Source organism: Salmo salar, chromosome 16 (genome assembly GCF_965601325.2).
Source record: "Salmo salar chromosome 16, fSalSal1, whole genome shotgun sequence".
NCBI classification, from domain to species: Eukaryota; Metazoa; Chordata; class Actinopteri; order Salmoniformes; family Salmonidae; genus Salmo; species Salmo salar.
In genome coordinates this window covers 58759978-58779908 of record NC_138306.1, presented here as the reverse complement: position 1 = coordinate 58779908, position 19931 = coordinate 58759978, and the positions used below count along the sequence as shown (strand labels likewise).

The 19931-nt window shown below is 42.0% G+C and overlaps 1 protein-coding gene across 1 annotated transcript in view; it reads right to left on the bottom strand.

Moving 5' to 3' along the window:
- The window catches only part of tprg1 (tumor protein p63 regulated 1), a 64744-nt gene extending 50414 nt beyond the window's left edge, over positions 1–14330 (bottom strand). The window contains exons 1-3 of the mRNA XM_045697478.2: positions 14185–14330; positions 11101–11360; positions 7562–7653 (exon numbers count right to left, since the gene is read on the bottom strand). Coding sequence (XP_045553434.2) covers positions 7562–7653; positions 11101–11340 — 332 coding nt within the window. The 5' untranslated portion in view covers positions 11341–11360; positions 14185–14330. The remainder of the gene's footprint in view (positions 1–7561; positions 7654–11100; positions 11361–14184) is intronic.
- Between the last annotated feature and the right edge of the window lie 5601 nt (positions 14331–19931).

Below are 19931 nucleotides of genomic sequence, written 5' to 3'. Positions count from 1 at the left end.
TAGCACTGATATGCAGTGCCTTAGACCGCTGCGCCACTCGGGAGCAAGACAAAGAGAGAGACATAAAAAGAGAGAGAGAGATAAAGAGATAGAAAACGAATAAATAATATGAGGAGAGAGTGAATCCTCATCCCTTCTTCCTCCTGAAGGCCTCTGCCTCTAACAAGGAGAAATGTTTTCTTAGTCATTTATGACAGGAGGACCTCGGTTTGTTTGCACACACACACACACACACACACACACACACACACACACACACACACACACACACACACACGTCCCTCGCTACACACACACACACACACACACACACACACACACACACACACACACACACACACACACACACACACACACACACACACACACACACACACACACACACACGTCCCTCGCTACATGCACACAAGTTATTCACGATGGCATGGATTCTCGGTCTCTCTTATTCTCCCTCCCTCGCTCACTCTCTCACAGCCTGGTGAGCTGGGAGCACTCCGTTTGTTTGTGTGTGTGTGTGTGTGTGTGTGTGTGTGTGTGTGTGTGTGTGTGTGTGTGTGTGTGTGTGCGCAGTGGGTCTTCTACTGCTGCTGCACATAAACCCTCATGAAGATAATACTGCTGCAACCACTTCCAACACACTGCTAGTTAGCTAGCTTGAGTGTGTGTGTATATATATATATATACACACACACACACACGTATACATACATACATACATAAGTATGTGGACAACCCTTCAAATGAGTGCATTTGGTTATTTCAGCCACATCCGTTGCAGACAGGTCAATAAAATCAAGCACACAGCCATGCAATTTCCATAGACAAACATTGGCAGGAGAATGGTCTAATGAAGAGCTCAGTGACTTTCTTTTTTTTGTGGTATCCAATTGGTAGTTACAGTCTTGTCTCGTCGCTGCAACTCCCGTACGGACTCGGGAGAGGCGAAGGTCGAGAGCCGTGCGTCCTCCGAAACACAACCCAAACCAAGCACACATGCTTCTTGACACAATGACCTCTTAACCCGGAAGCCAGCCGTACCAATGTGTCAGAGGAAACACCGTACACATGGCGACCGTGTCAGCGTGCACTGCTCCCGGCCCGCCACAGGAGTTGCTAGTGCGCGATGGGACAAGGACATCCCTGCCGGCCAAACCGTCCCCTACCCCAGACAACGCTGGGCCAATTGTGCGCCGCCCCATGGGTCTCCCGGTTGCGGCCGACGGTGTCCGAGGAGCTCGGTGACTTTCAACGTGGCACCGTCATAGGATGCCACCTTTCCAACAAGTCAGTTCGGATACAGAAGGTGTAAACAGTACAGTGAAATGGTTACTTGCATAGTGGAGTCTTTTGTCTAGACATTTAGCTAGCTAGCTAAACAAGGAACCATAAATGAATCCCAATTCATACTAACATGCAGGAATCTTCAGTTAGCTAAAGCTAACCAACTAGGTTCAATGTTATCTAGCTAACATTAGGATATAACTAGCAATGCAAATGGTTTTCTGACACACAAATAATATTACGACATTACACGTCACGTTAGCTAGCGAGCCAGACAGCTAACTTTAGCTAGCTAGATAATGGTACACTTTAGCTTGTTATGGATAGGGGCCAGTATTTTCACGGCCGGATAAAAAACGTACCGATTTAATCTGGTTATTACTCCTGCCCAGAAACTAGAATATGCATATAATTAGTAGCTTTGGATAGAAAACACTCCAAAGTTTCTAAAACTGTTTGAATGGTGTCTGTGAGTATAACAGAACTCAAATGGCAGGCCAAAACCTGAGAAGATTCTGTACAGGAAGTACCCTGTCTGACCATTTCTTGGCCTTCTTTGTCATCTCTATACAAAACAAAGGATCTCTGCTGTAACGTGACATTTTCTAAGGTTCCCATAGGCTCTCAGAAGGCGCCAGAACGTTGAATGATGACTTTGCAGTCTCTGGCTGAAAAACAGTAGCGCATTTGGTAAGTGGTCGATCTGAGAACAATGAGACGGGCGCACGCGTGCACGAGACGACTCCATTTTCAACTTTGAGTCTTTGAACGAAAACAGGGTTTCCCGGTCGGAATATTATCGCTATTTTATGAGAAAAATCGCATAAAAATTGATTTTAAACAGCGTTTGACATGCTTCGAAGTACGGTAATGGAATATTTTGAATTTTTTTGTCACGATACGCGTCCGCGCGTCACCCTTCGTTACCCTTCGGATAGTGTCTTGAACGCACAAACAAAACGCCGCTATTTGGATATAACTACAGATTATTTGGAACCAAACCAACATTTGTTATTGAAGTAGAAGTCCTGGGAGTGCATTCTGACGAAGAACAGCAAAGGTAATCCAATTTTTCTTATAGTAAATCTGAGTTTGGTGAGTACCAAACTTGGTGGGTGTCAAATTAGCTAGCCCGTGATGGCGAGCTATCTACTCAGAATATTGCAAAATGTGCTTTCACCGAAAAGCTATTTTAAAATCGGACACCGCGATTGCATAAAGGAGTTCTGTACCTATTCTTTAAATAATTGTTATGTTTTTTGTGAACGTTTATCGTGAGTAATTTAGTAAATTCACCGGAAGTGTTCGGTGGGAATGCTAGTTCTGAACGTCACATGCTAATGTGAAAAGCTGGTTTTTGATATAAATATGTACTTGATTGAACAAAACATGCATGTATTGTATAACATAATGTCCTAGGAGTGTCATCTGATGAAGATCATCAAAGGTTAGTGCTGCATTTAGCTGTGGTTTTGGTTTTTGTGACATTATATGCTAGCTTGAAAAATGGGTGTCTGATTATTTCTGGCTTGGTACTCTGCTGACATAATCTAATGTTTTGCTTTCGTTGTAAAGCCTTTTTGAAATCGGACAGTGTGGTTAGTTAAAGGAGAGTCTTGTCTTTAAAATGCTGTGAAATAGTCATATGTTTGAAAAATTGAAGTTTTTGTATTTTTGAGGAATTTGTAATTCGCGCCATGCCTATCATTGGATATTGGAGCAGGTGTTCCGCTAGCGGAACGTCTAGATGTAAGAGGTTAAACCAGGTGAGAACGACCAGGTACTATATATCAGCTGAGAACAACCAGTTTTATATATCAGCTGAGAACAACCAGGTACTATATATCAGCTGAGAACAACCAGGTACTATATATCAGCTGAGAACAACCAGGTACTATATATCAGCTGAGAACGACCAGGTACTATATATCAGCTGAGAACGACCAGGCACTATATATCAGCTGAGAACGACCAGGTACAATATATCAGCTGAGAACGACCAGGTACTATATATCAGCTGAGAACGACCAGGTACTATATATCAGCTGAGAACGACCAGGTACTATATATCAGCTGAGAACGACCAGGTACTATATATCAGCTGAGAACGACCAGGTACTATATATCAGCTGAGAACGACCAGGTACTATATATCAGCTGAGAACGACCAGGTACTATATATCAGCTAAGAACAACCAGGTACTATATATCACCTGAGAACAACAAGGTACTATATATCAGCTGAGAACGACCAGGTACTATATATCAGCTGAGAACAACCAGGTACTATATATCAGCTGAGAACAACCAGGTACTATATACCAGCTGAGAACAACCAGGTACTATATACCAGCTGAGAACAACCAGGTACTATATATCAGCTGATAACGACCAGGTACTATATATCAGCTGAGAACGACCAGGTACTATATACATCAGCTGAAAACGACCAGGTACTATATACACCAGCTGAGAACAACCAGGTACTATATATATCAGCTGAGAACAACCAGGTACTATATATATCAGCTGAGAACAACCAGGTACTATATATATCAGCTGAGAACGACCAGGTACTATATATATCAGCTGATATCAACCAGGTACTATATACCAGCTGAGAACAACCAGGTACTATATACCAGCTGAGAACAACCAGGTACTATATATCAGCTGAGAACGACCAGGTACAATATATCAGCTGAGAAAAACCAGGTACTATATATATCCCCTGAGAACAACTAGGTACTATATATCAGCTGAGAACGACCAGGTACTATATATCAGCTGATAACGACCAGGTACTATATATCAGCTGAGAACAACCAGGTACTATACATCAGCTGAGAACGACCAGGTACTATATATCAGCTGAGAACCACCAGGTACTATATATCAGCTGAGAACGACCAGGTACTATATATCAGCTGAGAACAACCAGGTACTATATATCAGCTGAGAACGACCAGGTACTATATATCAGCTGATAACGACCAGGTACTATATATCAGCTGAGAACGACCAGGTACTATATATCAGCTGAGAACAACCAGGTACTATATATCAGCTGAGAACAACCAGGTACTATATATCAGCTGAGAACAACCAGGTACTATAATGCTGAGAACGACCAGATACTATATATCAGCTGATAACGACCAGGTACTATAATGCTGAGAATGACCAGGTACTATATATCAGCTGAGAACGGCCAGGTACTATATATCAGCTGATAACGACCAGGTACTATATATCAGCTGAGAACAACCAGGTACTATACATCAGCTGAGAACGACCAGGTACTATATATCAGCTGAGAACCACCAGGTACTATATATCAGCTGAGAACGACCAGGTACTATATATCAGCTGAGAACAAACAGGTACTATATATCAGCTGAGAACGACCAGGTACTATATATCAGCTGATAACGACCAGGTACTATATATCAGCTGAGAACAACCAGGTACTATATATCAGCTGAGAACAACCAGGTACTATATATATCAGCTGAGAACAACCAGGTACTATATATATCAGCTGAGAACAACCAGGTACTATATATCAGCTGAGAACAACCAGGTACTATAATGCTGAGAACGACCAGATACTATATATCAGCTGATAACGACCAGGTACTATAATGCTGAGAATGACCAGGTACTATATATCAGCTGAGAACGGCCAGGTACTATATATCAGCTGATAACGACCAGGTACTATAATGCTGAGAACGACCAGGTACTATATATCAGCTGAGAACGACCAGGTACTATATATCAGCTGAGAACGACCAGGTACTATATATCAGCTGAGAACGACCAGGTACTATATATATCAGCTGAGAACGGGTAGGTACTATATATCAGCTGAGAACAACCAGGTACTATATATCAGCTGAGAACGACCAGGTACTATAATGCTGAGAACAACCAGGTACTATATATCAGCTGAGAACGACCAGGTACTATATACCAGCTGAGAACGACCAGGTACTATATATCAGCTGAGAACAACCAGGTACTATATATCAGCTGAGAACAACCAGGTACTATATATCAGCTGAGAACAACCAGGTACTATATATCAGCTGAGAACAACCAGGTACTATATACCAGCTGAGAACGACCAGGTACTATATACCAGCTGATAACGACCAGGTACTATATATCAGCTGAGAACAACCAGGTACTATATATCAGCTGAGAACAACCAGGTACTATATATCAGCTGAGAACAACCAGGTACTATAATGCTGAGAACGACCAGATACTATATATCAGCTGATAACGACCAGGTACTATAATGCTGAGAATGACCAGGTACTATATATCAGCTGAGAACGGCCAGGTACTATATATCAGCTGATAACGACCAGGTACTATATATCAGCTGAGAACAACCAGGTACTATACATCAGCTGAGAACGACCAGGTACTATATATCAGCTGAGAACCACCAGGTACTATATATAAGCTGAGAACGACCAGGTACTATATATCAGCTGAGAACAAACAGGTACTATATATCAGCTGAGAACGACCAGGTACTATATATCAGCTGATAACGACCAGGTACTATATATCAGCTGAGAACAACCAGGTACTATATATCAGCTGAGAACAACCAGGTACTATATATCAGCTGAGAACAACCAGGTACTATATATCAGCTGAGAACAACCAGGTACTATAATGCTGAGAACGACCAGATACTATATATCAGCTGATAACGACCAGGTACTATAATGCTGAGAATGACCAGGTACTATATATCAGCTGAGAACGGCCAGGTACTATATATCAGCTGATAACGACCAGGTACTATAATGCTGAGAACGACCAGGTACTATATATCAGCTGAGAACGACCAGGTACTATATATCAGCTGAGAACGACCAGGTACTATATATCAGCTGAGAACGACCAGGTACTATATATATCAGCTGAGAACGGGTAGGTACTATATATCAGCTGAGAACAACCAGGTACTATATATCAGCTGAGAACGACCAGGTACTATAATGCTGAGAACGACCAGGTACTATATATCAGCTGAGAACGGCCAGGTACTATAATGCTGAGAACGACCAGGTACTATAATGCTGATAACAACCAGGTACTATATATCAGCTGATAACGACCAGGTACTATATATCAGCTGAGAACAACCAGGTACTATATATCAGCTGAGAACAACCAGGTACTATATATCAGCTGAGAACAACCAGGTACTATATATCAGCTGAGAACAACCAGGTACTATATATCAGCTGAGAACAACCAGGTACTATAATGCTGAGAACGACCAGATACTATATATCAGCTGATAACGACCAGGTACTATAATGCTGAGAACGACCAGGTACTATATATCAGCTGAGAACGGCCAGGTACTATATATCAGCTGATAACGACCAGGTACTATAATGCTGAGAACGACCAGGTACTATATATCAGCTGAGAACGACCAGGTACTATATATCAGCTGAGAACGACCAGGTACTATATATCAGCTGAGAACGACCAGGTACTATATATATCAGCTGAGAACGGGTAGGTACTATATATCAGCTGAGAACGACCAGGTACTATAATGCTGAGAACAACCAGGTACTATATATCAGCTGAGAACGACCAGGTACTATATACCAGCTGAGAACGACCAGGTACTATATACCAGCTGAGAACGACCAGGTACTATATACCAGCTGAGAACGACCAGGTACTATATATCAGCTGAGAACGACCAGGTACTATATATCAGCTGAGAACGACCAGGTACTATATATCAGCTGAGAACGACCAGGTACTATATACCAGCTGAGAACGATCAGGTACTATATATCAGCTGAGAACGACCAGGTACTATATATCAGCTGAGAACGACCAGGTACTATATACCAGCTGAGAACGACCAGGTACTATATACCAGCTGATAACAACCAGGTACTATATACCAGCTGATAACGACCAGGTACTATATATCAGCTGAGAACGACCAGGTACTATATATCAGCTGAGAACGACCAGGTACTATATATCAGCTGAGAACGACCAGGTACTATATATCAGCTGAGAACGACCAGGTACTATATGGGAACGCAACAGGCAATATTTCTGGACATCATTACAACTGGTTCTAACAAAAAAAATACATGTTGTTTTGCAACTTCCTGTCACATGATTTCTTCTGCTCATCCAGCAGGTCTAGAATGGCTATGGAAGACCCGGACGTAGTAGGTGAGAGAGATATGATATGATACGGATAGATACTCACTCAGTCATCAGCCAGACACCATGGACATCGCCATCCTCATCCTGATTGACCAGAGCCTTGATATCTTCTAGGGCTTGGTCCATGGTCCCTGGCTAAACAGAAAACAAACAAAAAAACGCATGGTTAAAGATTATTTCACCGTAAATGGGACAATTATTAGATGTAGAAGTACAAACGGTTTCAATGTCTCGTAATAAAAACAAAAGGTTTTGCTGTTTTCTCAGCAGTCCAGCAGTATTAATGCCCCTGCACATTGACTCTGTACCGTAACACCCTGTATATAGCCTCCAAATTGACTCTGTACCGTAACACCCTGTATATAGCCTCCAAATTGACTCTGTACCGTAATATCCTGTATATAGCCTCCACATTGACTCTGTACCGGTACCCCCTGTATATAGTCTCCACATTGACTCTGTACCGTAACACCCTGTATATAGCCTCCACATTGACTCTGTACCGGTACCCCCTGTATATAGCCTCCACATTGACTCTGTACCGGTACCCCCTGTATATAGCCTCTACATTGACTCTGTACCGTAATACCCTGTATATAGCCTCTACATTGACTCTGTACCGGTACCCCCTGTATATAGCCTCCACATTGACTCTGTACCGTAACACCCTGTATACAGCCTCCATATTGACTCTGTACCGGTACCCCCTGTATATAGCCTCCACATTGACTCTGTACCGTAACACCCTGTATATAGCCTCTACATTGACTCTGTACCGTAACACCCTGTATATAGCCTCCACATTGACTCTGTACCGTAACACCCTGTATATAGCCTCCACATTGACTCTGTACTGGTACCCCCTGTATATAGCCTCCACATTGACTCTGTACCGGTACCCCCCTGTATATAGCCTCCACATTGACTGTGTACCGGTACCCCCTGTATATAGCCTCCACATTGACTGTGTACCGGTACCCCCTGTATATAGCCTCCACATTGACTGTGTACCGGTACCCCCTGTATATAGCCTCCACATTGACTCTGTACCGTAACACCCTGTATATAGCCTCTACATTGACTCTGTACCGTAATACCCTGTATATAGCCTCCACCTTGTTATTTTACTGCTGCTTTTTAATTATTTGTTACTGTTATTTTTTACTCATCACTTATTTTTTCTTAAAACTGCATTGCTGGTTAAGGGGCTTGTAAGTCAGCATTTTACTGTAAAGTCTACAGCTGTTGTATTCAGCATTTCACTGTGAGGTCTACTACACCTGTTGTATTCAGCATTTCACTGTGAGGTCTACTACACCTGTTGTATTCAGCGTTTCACTGTGAGGTCTACTACACCTGTTGTATTCAGCATTTCACTGTGAGGTCTACTACACCTGTTGTATTCAGCATTTCACTGTAAGGTCTACTACACCTGTTGTATTCAGCATTTCACTGTAAGGTCTACTACACCTGTTGTATTCAGCATTTCACTGTAAGGTCTACTACACCTGTTGTATTCAGCGTTTCACTGAGAGGTCTACTACACCTGTTGTATTCAGCATTTCACTGTGAGGTCTACTACACCTGTTGTATTCAGCATTTCACTGTGAGGTCTACTACACCTGTTGTATTCAGCATTTCACTGTAAGGTCTACTACACCTGTTGTATTCAGCATTTCACTGTGAGGTCTACTACACCTGTTGTATTCAGCATTTCACTGTGAGGTCTACTACACCTGTTGTATTCAGCATTTCACTGTGAGGTCTACTACGGCTGTTGTATTCAGCATTTCACTGTGAGGTCTACTACACCTGTTGTATTCAGCATTTCACTGTGAGGTCTACTACACCTGATGTATTCAGCATTTCACTGTGAGGTCTACTACACCTGTTGTATTCAGCATTTCACTGTGAGGTCTACACCTGTTGTATTCTGCATTTCACTGTGAGGTCTACTACACCTGTTGTATTCAGCATTTCACTGTAATGTCTACTACATCTGTTGTATTCAGCGCATGTGACAAATAGCATTTTATTTTATTTGATTTAGTCCTGTCCAGACCTGGCCTCAGCAGGTGATAACACTTGGCCCCCACAGACACACACACAATGTTTCCACGTGGGCTCCAGAATGGCACAGCGGTCCAAGGCACTACATCTCAGTGCTAGAGGCGTCACTACAAACTCTGGTTCGATTCCAAGCTGTATCACAACCGGCCGTGATTGGGAGTCCCATAGGGCGGCGCACAATTGGCCCAGCGTCGTCCGGGTTAGGGTTTGGCCGGGGTAGGCTGTCATTGTAAATAAGAATTTGTTCTCAACTGATTTGCCCAGTTAAATAAAAGGTCAAATAAATAAATAAATAAAGATCTGAGATTATTAGTGTTCATGCCAAAATCCCCAATAGCACCCTATTCCCTATATATAGTTCTGACTTAGAATATGTGGACAACTACAAATACCTAGGTGTCTGGTTAGACTGTAAACTCTCCTTCCAGACTCACATTAAGCATCTCCAATCCAAAATTAAATCTAGAATCGGCTTCCTATTTCGCAACAAAGCATCCTTCACTCATGCTGCCAAACATATCCTCGTAAAACTGACTATCCTACCGATTCTCGACTTCGGCGATGTCATCTATAAAATAGCTTCCAACACTCTACTCAGCAAACTGGATGTAGTCTATCACAGTGCCATCTGTTTTGTCACCAAAGCCCCTTATACTACCCACCACTGCGACCTGTATGCTCTCGTTGGCTGGCCCTCGCTTCATTTTGCACTTTCTTCCACTACAAATCTACCATTCCAGTGTTTTACTTGCTATACTTTATTTACTTTGCCACCATGGCCTTTTTTGCCTTTACCTCCCTTATCTCACATAATTTGCTCACATTGTATATAGACTTATTTTTCTACTGTATTATTGACTGTATGTTTGTTTTACTCCATGTGTAACTCTGCGTTGTTGTATGTTGTCGAACTGCTTTGCTTTATCTTGGCCAGGTTTCAATTGTAAATGAGAACTTGTTCTAAACTTGCCTACCTGGTTTAAATAAAGGTGAAATAAATTAAAAATAAAATAAATATAGTGCTCTACTTTTGACCAGGACCTATAGAGCACTGGTCTAAAGTAGTGCACTAATAGTGATGCTATTTGGGACACGTACGTTTTATAACAGCTCAGATGAATGTGATTAGTTTAGGAGTGTCTGGCTGGCCTGGCAGCTAATGAAACACTGGTATATTTACTGTAGGTGTGGACACACGTAGCCGGGTTGAAGGGGAACGCTAAATCTGTTCACATTGTCTCGAGACAAGTTACATTTCATGAATCTGTGCAGTGGAACCATGGACATGTTCCACATAAATTGGATTAATTGAATTTACTAAAACATAATATTGTTTTAACTAAAATTATTTTTAAAGGACAATACTAATTTGGAACCGTTCTGATTCAGTATCTACTCTAGATATAATTACTGTAAGGATGATTTGCATGTAACAACACGGCACTGTGTACAGATAGGCTTCCCGGTTTGTTCTATAATGCTGCCCGTGTTCAAGTCATTATAAACGCCTACCCTCAAGACGAAGAACCGCTTCAGTTTAAACTGGTCCAGTGTTGAGGTCCATCGATTCCCTTGAGCCTCAGCATCAGGTGTAAAGCCAACAGGGCCTTTCTCCTCTGTCCCTGGGTGTCCACTGTCCAGGGCTTGGGGGTGATAGGAGGTATGAGTGGGGTCCAGGTGAGAGGATGAGAAGCATGATTCTGGTTCTACCAGATCCACAGGCTTCAATGTGACTGTTTTATCCTCAGACATGGTGATGTTCTGTGTATGACCTGAACAAAATAACATAACAGTCCACAATTATTAGCACCTTTGATAAAGATGAGCAAAAAAATACAGTATAATATAAAGAAAAAAATACTGTATAAAATAAATAAAATATACTGTATAAAATAAATAAAAAATACTGAACTATATTGTATGGACATTTTTTTTTTTGGGAGGGGGGGTTATAAAAATATATTTTTAAATATATCTGAAAAAGATAGGGGTTAAATGTATTGGCAGCCCTGTTTTCAATACCTCACCTTGCAAGGATAATAATGTTTTAAGAGATTGGAGAACATGTCGGTAGGGATCGGACACTAGCTTTATCTGACACTGGCTATATCTGACGCTGGCTATATCTGACGCTAGCTATATCTGACGCTAGCTATATCTGACGCTAGCTATATCTGACGCTGGCTATATCCGACGCTGGCTATATCCGACGCTGGCTATATCCGACACTAGCTATATCTGACACTAGCTATATCTGACGCTAGCTATATCTGACGCTAGCTATATCTGACGCTAGCTATATCTGACGCTAGCTATATCTGACGCTGGCTATATCTGACGCTGGCTATATCTGACACTAGCTCTGTATATCTGACACTAGCTCTGTATATCTGACGCTGGCTATATCTGACGCTGGCTATATCTGACGCTGGCTATATCTGACGCTGGCTATATCTGACGCTGGCTATATCTGACGCTAGCTATATCTGACACTGGCTATATCTGACACTGGCTATATCTGACACTGGCTATATCTGACACTGGCTATATCTGACACTGGCTATATCTGACACTGGCTATATCTGACACTGGCTATATCTGACACTGGCTATATCTGACAGTAGCTATATCTGACACTAGCTCCGTTTATCTGACACTAGCTATATCTGACACTAGCTAAATCTGACACTAGCTCCGTATATCTGACAATAGCTATATCTGACACTAGCTCCGTATATCTGACAGTAGCTATATCTGACACTAGCTATATCTGACACTAGCTACATCTGACACTAGCTCCGTATATCTGACACTAGCTATATCTGACACTAGCTTTATCTGACACTAGCTTTATCTGACACCAGCTATATCTGACACTAGCTTTATCTGACACTAGCTATATCTGACACCAGCTATATCTGACACTAGCTTTATCTGATACTAGCTCCGTATATCTGACACTAGCTATATCTGACACTAGCTTTATCTGACACTAGCTTTATCTGAAACCAGCTATATTTGACACTAGCTATATCTGACACTAGCTATATCTGACACTGGCCATATCTGACACTAGCTATATCTGACACTAGCTATATCTGACACTAGCTCCGTATATCTGACACTAGCTCCGTATATCTGACACTAGCTCCGTATATCTGACACTAGCTCCGTATATCTGACACTAGCTCCGTATATCTGACACTAGCTCCGTATTTCTGACACTAGCTCCGTATTTCTGACACTAGCTCCGTATATCTGACACTAGCTATATCTGACACTGGCTATATCTGACACTGGCTATATCTGACACTAGCTTATCTGACACCAGCTATATCTGACACTAGCTTCATCTGACACTAGCTCCGTATATATGACACTTGCTCCGTATATCTGACACTAGCTATATCTGACACTAGCTATATCTGACACTAGCTCCGTATATCTGACACTAGCATTATCTGACACTAGCTATATCTGACACTAGCTATATCTGACACTAGCTCCGTAATCTGACACTAGCTCCGTAATCTGACACTAGCTATATCTGACACTAGCTATATCTGACACTAGCTATATCTGACACTAGCTATATCTGACACTGGCTAAATCTGACACTAGCTATATCTGACACTAGCTCTGTATATATGACACTAGCTATATCTGACACTAGCTCCGTATATCTGACAGTAGCTATATCTGACACTAGCTCCGTATATCTGACACTAGCTCCGTATATCTGACACTAGCTCCGTATATCTGACACTAGCTCCGTATATCCGACACTAGCTATATCTGACACTAGCTATATCTGACACTAGCTTTATCTGACGCTAGCTTTATCTGACGCTAGCTTTATCTGACGCTAGCTTTATCTGACACTAGCTGTATCTGACACTAGCTTTATCTGACACTAGCTATATCTGACACTAGCTCCGTATATCTGACACTAGCTATATCTGACGCTAGCTATATCTGACGCTAGCTATATCTGACACTGGCTCCATATCTGTATTATTTATTTGATACGTTATTATTATTTTTTGTTGCTCATCTTTATCAAGGGTGCCAATAATTCTGGACCTGACCGTACATCTTATTTTACAGTTTTACCCACAACGGACAAACAAACGGCACCCTTTTCCCGTTATAGTGCACTAGTTTTGAACAGCCCCCATAGAGTTCTGGCCAAAAGTAGTGCACTGTTAGGAATAGGGTATGACTTAGGACATGCTATTTATCTTACACAAATGTAAGCTACATTGGTTGTCATGTTTGACAGTTTTAAATCACTGATTAAACAACTTGTGTTGTCTTCCTGGATTCAATCCACATTTATTGTGCATCCGTCAAGTAGACTACACATACGATTCGGGTCTTGATTCATCAAAAGTAGGCTATTTGCACTTTTGGGCAGGAAGTATTTCAGAGAAGAGAAAAAAAACAAAGTATTTTCACAAAGAACAGAGCTATTCAATCTACATTACGTACCAAGCAATCTGACGTTACGCTGTTTATTGAAATAATATCGAGATAAAACTCCTTACTTACAAACATATTCGGATAGTATAATTAGCAGTAGGATGCTATACTTACTAGTAGTTCGAGGACGTGAGTGTAAGATGCGTAAAGGCAGCAGGTGTTGTCGTTTCCTTGTTCCTTATGTTATTATAATGGGCGGACCGCGGAAACGCACACGGAAACAAGTGTTTGTTCACTTTGACAGGTAGCTCTGATCCTGGTCGGTCTGTTCACTGGACCAGGAGCGGTAGTAGTATAAAATAATACATTAACTAGTTTTACCTCTTTATGCAAAATGCCTTGTCTGATTTGTTTAAGGAGGATGCTGTAGCTTAGGCTATGCAGGCCAACTTGGCCACAGTCAGCTAGCTATATTTGATATCAATTCAATGTAATTCAATTACATTTCTATTTTAAAATATGTCACATTTAGTACGTATTCCAACCCCATACATTGTGGTTGCAGGGGCCTAGCCTATAGCTCCTCACACCACAATAAACATGTCAGAATGTTTATCTAAATAGATCAAGCCAGGCTACAAATAGTCCTACAGTCTATGAAATATGTCCATAGTGAATGCCATACAATATAATTTCCTAGGCTCTATTTGATTTTCCAAATGTAACCCTGTTAGGCGTTGTGTACTGTATGGTATTACAAATGGATGGAGATTAGGTTTTAGGATAGATACCAGGGATGTTAATGAAAAGAAGAAATTGGTTTTTGCTTTGGCTATTCCCCCTCTCCCTTCTCCGACTTATGTTCCCACTCTGATGTGTTTGTGCCTAAAATACCACTCATTTTATTTCACCGTATTTGACATTGAGAGATAGACAGTAATCTATCAAACAATTTGATGAGTGGGTGGGCTGTAGGGATCTACAGGATTGTCGCAGAGTGATTTTGAACCTCTCTACAAAGTATTGAATAGGCCTAGCATCGTCAAGTGTTGAAGCATCATTCATCCAGTCGGGCTAATCGTTACTGACATGCCGTGAGACTAAGGCCACTAATTCCGCTTTCTCTAATTCTCTGAAGACTCTATTCATTCTGTAAAAAAAAAAAAAAAAAAGGCTTGAAGTTTAAAAACACAAATGTAGTTCTAATCCTGAAGAACCACCAAAAGCCGTGTTGACAAGCAGCCGTTCTATAAAAGGCTGTCTGTCCTGCGGAGTATCTCGTTTAGCTACTCCCACACACTACGTTTCCTGTTAGAATAAAGTCTTCAGTGTTTCAACTACAGCAGAATCCCTTCGCAGCCGTAAGACCAGGAACTAACCATTGGATTTGATGTCATTGCCTCGCATTCATCTCTGTACTGTTTTTTGTTTGTTTGTTACGTGTTAATAATATCATTTTATTTACAGATAAAATAAAGTATTTAGCGTTAACTACAGTACGGTACGGTATAGCAGAATGGGTGGGATATGTAACCTGAAAATGAGCTGCTATTGGCAGAGAGGTTTAGAACTCTATGTTATTGGTCTATTAACTCATACCACCCGGTAATGTCACCAGGCAATCCAAAACTCCACCCATGCAAAACCTGCGTATTAAAAAGTCCTCGACTGGATTTACAAACAGCAGCCATTACATTTCCACAGTCACAGTGTTCAGTTCTTCAGCTATTGTATAATATGATACAAAACACAGGAGAAAAACAGAATTTTGACTGCACTGTGCACTCTGGAAGTTTTGTAAAAAAAATATATATATATTTTTTTAAGGACAATATAGAAAAGACAATGGGTGTGATAATGTTTTACCCCTTACATTTCAGAAAGCCTTTAAAAAATATATATACTTTATTTGGGTTGGTTTGCCACCCACAGATTTGGAAAATGGGGTAGGTACCGGTCAAGCCAATTATACAATCCACTGCCAAATAGTAATCACACACTGCCCAGCAATGGGCTAAACAAGTCTTACAAATCTTCATGGGAATAAAAGTGTATACCTCATATGGTTCTAGGCAGTGGTGGAAAAATGGTGGGAAAATGGTGGAATAATAACCCAACTGTCGTCCTTGAGTAAAAGTAAAGATACCTTAATAATAAAAAAAATTACTCCAGTAAAATACTACTTGAGTAAAAGTCTAAAAGTATTTGAAGCATTTGTCCTCCAGATCAGGGATGACCATGGATGTTCTCTGTTTAGTGAGTCCTCCAGATCAGAGGCAGTAGAGATGACCAGGGATGTTCTCTGTTTAGTGAGTCCTCCAGATCAGATGCAGTAGGGATGACCAGGGATGTTCTCTGTTTAGTGAGTCCTCCAGATCAGAGGCAGTAGGGATGACCAGGGATGTTCTCTGTTTAGTGAGTCCTCCAGATCAGAGGCAGTAGGGAGGACCAGGGATGTTCTCTGTTTAGTGAGTCCTCCAGATCAGAGGCAGTAGGGATGACCAGGGATGTTCTCTGTTTAGTGAGGCCTCCAGATCAGAGGCAGTAGGGATGACCAGGGATGTTCTCTTTTTAGTGAGTCCTCCTTATCAGAGGCAGTAGGGATGACCAGGGATGTTCTCTGTTTAGTGAGTCCTCCAGATCAGAGGCAGTAGGGACGACCAGGGATGTTCTCTGTTTAGTGAGTCCTCCAGATCAGAGGCAGTAGGGATGACCAGGGATGTTCTCTGTTTAGTGAGTCCTCCAGATCAGAGGCAGTAGGGATGACCAGGGATGTTGTCTGTTTAGTGAGTCCTCCAGATCAGAGGCAGTAGGGATGACCAGGGATGTTCTCTGTTTAGTGAGTCCTCCAGATCAGAGGCAGTAGGGACGACCAGGGATGTTCTCTGTTTAGTGAGTCCTCCAGATCAGAGGCAGTAGGGATGACCAGGGATGTTCTCTTGATAAGTGTGTGAATTGGACCATTTTTCTGTCCTGCTAAGCATTCGAAATGTAACGAGTTCTTTTGGGTGTCAGGGGAAAATGCATGGAATATAAAGTACATTACTTTCTTTAGGAATGTAGTGAAGTAAAAGTAAAAGTAGTCAATACCAAAAACTACTTAAGTAGTTCTTTAAAGAAGTACTTTAAAGTATTTTTACTTATTAACTGCTTTACACAACTGGTTATAGGCTGAAATTGAAGAAACCAATACAATGTGAAATACTAAAGCTGAAATGTATTTAAGTTTGTGTTTACGTCACAAGCAGAGTTGTAAGATCACAACGGTAAACAACCAACGAGGAAAGTTTCTTAATAATTATAAATTCAGCTTTTAAAACAATGACAATAAACACTATTAGAAACAGAAAGATATAGTCCCCCCCCCCACCATGTCTATAGTAGTGTTATAGAGTGTTGTATGAGTCCCCCCCCACCATGTCTATAGTAGTGTTATAGAGTGTTGTATGAGTCCCCCCCCACCATGTCTATAGTAGTGTTATAGTGTGTTGTATGAGTCCCCCCCCCCACCATGTCTATAGTAGTGTTATAGAGTGTTGTATGAGTCCCCCCCCACCATGTCTATAGTAGTGTTATAGAGTGTTGTATGAGTCCCCCCCCCACCATGTCTATAGTAGTGTTATAGTGTGTTGTATGAGTCCCCCCCCCCACCATGTCTATAGTAGTGTTATAGAGTGTTGTATGAGTCCCCCCCCACCATGTCTATAGTAGTGTTATAGAGTGTTGTATGAGTCCCCCCCCCCACCATGTCTATAGTAGTGTTATAGAGTGTTGTATGAGTCCCCCCCACCATGTCTATAGTAGTGTTATAGAGTGTTGTATGAGTCCCCCCCACCATGTCTATAGTAGTGTTATAGAGTGTTGTATGAGTCCCCCCCACCATGTCTATAGTAGTGTTATAGAGTGTTGTATGAGTCCCCCCCCACCATGTCTATAGTAGTGTTATAGAGTGTTGTATGAGTCCCCCTCCCCACCATGTCTATAGTAGTGTTATAGAGTGTTGTATGAGTCCCCCCCCCCACCATGTCTATAGTAGTGTTACAGAGTGTTGTATGAGTCCCCCCCCCCCACCATGTCTATAGTAGTGTTATAGAGTGTTGTATGAGTCCCCCCCACCATGTCTATAGTAGTGTTATAGAGTGTTGTATGAGTCCCCCCCACCATGTCTATAGTAGTGTTATAGAGTGTTGTATGAGTCCCCCCCACCATGTCTATAGTAGTGTTATAGAGTGTTGTATGAGTCCCCCCCCACCATGTCTATAGTAGTGTTATAGAGTGTTGTATGAGTCCCCCCCCACCATGTCTATAGTAGTGTTATAGAGTGTTGTATGAGTCCCCCCCACCATGTCTATAGTAGTGTTACAGAGTGTTGTATGAGTCCCCCCCCACCATGTCTATAGTAGTGTTATAGAGTGTTGTATGAGTCCCCCCCCCCCACCATGTCTATAGTAGTGTTATAGAGTGTTGTATGAGTCCCCCCCCCCACCATGTCTATAGTAGTGTTATAGAGTGTTGTATGAGTCCCCCCCCACCATGTCTATAGTAGTGTTATAGAGTGTTGTATGAGTCCCCCCCCACCATGTCTATAGTAGTGTTATAGAGTGTTGTATGAGTCCCCCCCCACCATGTCTATAGTAGTGTTATAGAGTGTTGTATGAGTCCCCCCCCCCACCATGTCTATAGTAGTGTTATAGAGTGTTGTATGAGTCCCCCCCCACCATGTCTATAGTAGTGTTATAGAGTGTTGTATGAGTCCCCCCCCCACCATGTCTATAGTAGTGTTATAGAGTGTTGTATGAGTCCCCCCCCACCATGTCTATAGTAGTGTTATAGTGTGTTGTATGAGTCCCCCCCCCCACCATGTCTATAGTAGTGTTATAGAGTGTTGTATGAGTCCCCCCCCCACCATGTCTATAGTAGTGTTATAGAGTGTTGTATGAGTCCCCCCCCCACCATGTCTATAGTAGTGTTATAGAGTGTTGTATGAGTCCCCCCCACCATGTCTATAGTAGTGTTATAGAGTGTTGTATGAGTCCCCCCCACCATGTCTATAGTAGTGTTATAGAGTGTTGTATGAGTCCCCCCCCACCATGTCTATAGTAGTGTTATAGAGTGTTGTATGAGTCCCCCCCACCATGTCTATAGTAGTGTTATAGAGTGTTGTATGAGTCCCCCCCCCACCATGTCTATAGTAGTGTTATAGAGTGTTGTATGAGTCCCCCCCCCCACCATGTCTATAGTAGTGTTATAGAGTGTTGTATGAGTCCCCCCCCCCCACCATGTCTATAGTAGTGTTATAGAGTGTTGTATGAGTCCCCCCCACCATGTCTATAGTAGTGTTATAGAGTGTTGTATGAGTCCCCCCCCACCATGTCTATAGTAGTGTTATAGAGTGTTGTATGAGTCCCCCCCCACCATGTCTATAGTAGTGTTATAGAGTGTTGTATGAGTCCCCCCCCACCATGTCTATAGTAGTGTTATAGAGTGTTGTATGAGTCCCCCCCCACCATGTCTATAGTAGTGTTATAGAGTGTTGTATGAGTCCCCCCCACCATGTCTATAGTAGTGTTATAGAGTGTTGTATGAGTCCCCCCCCACCATGTCTATAGTAGTGTTATAGAGTGTTGTATGAGTCCCCCCCCCCACCATGTCTATAGTAGTGTTATAGAGTGTTGTATGAGTCCCCCCCCCACCATGTCTATAGTAGTGTTATAGAGTGTTGTATGAGTCCCCCCCCACCATGTCTATAGTAGTGTTATAGAGTGTTGTATGAGTCCCCCCCCACCATGTCTATAGTAGTGTTATAGAGTGTTGTATGAGTCCCCCCCCACCATGTCTATAGTAGTGTTATAGAGTGTTGTATGAGTCCCCCCCCCACCATGTCTATAGTAGTGTTATAGAGTGTTGTATGAGTCCCCCCC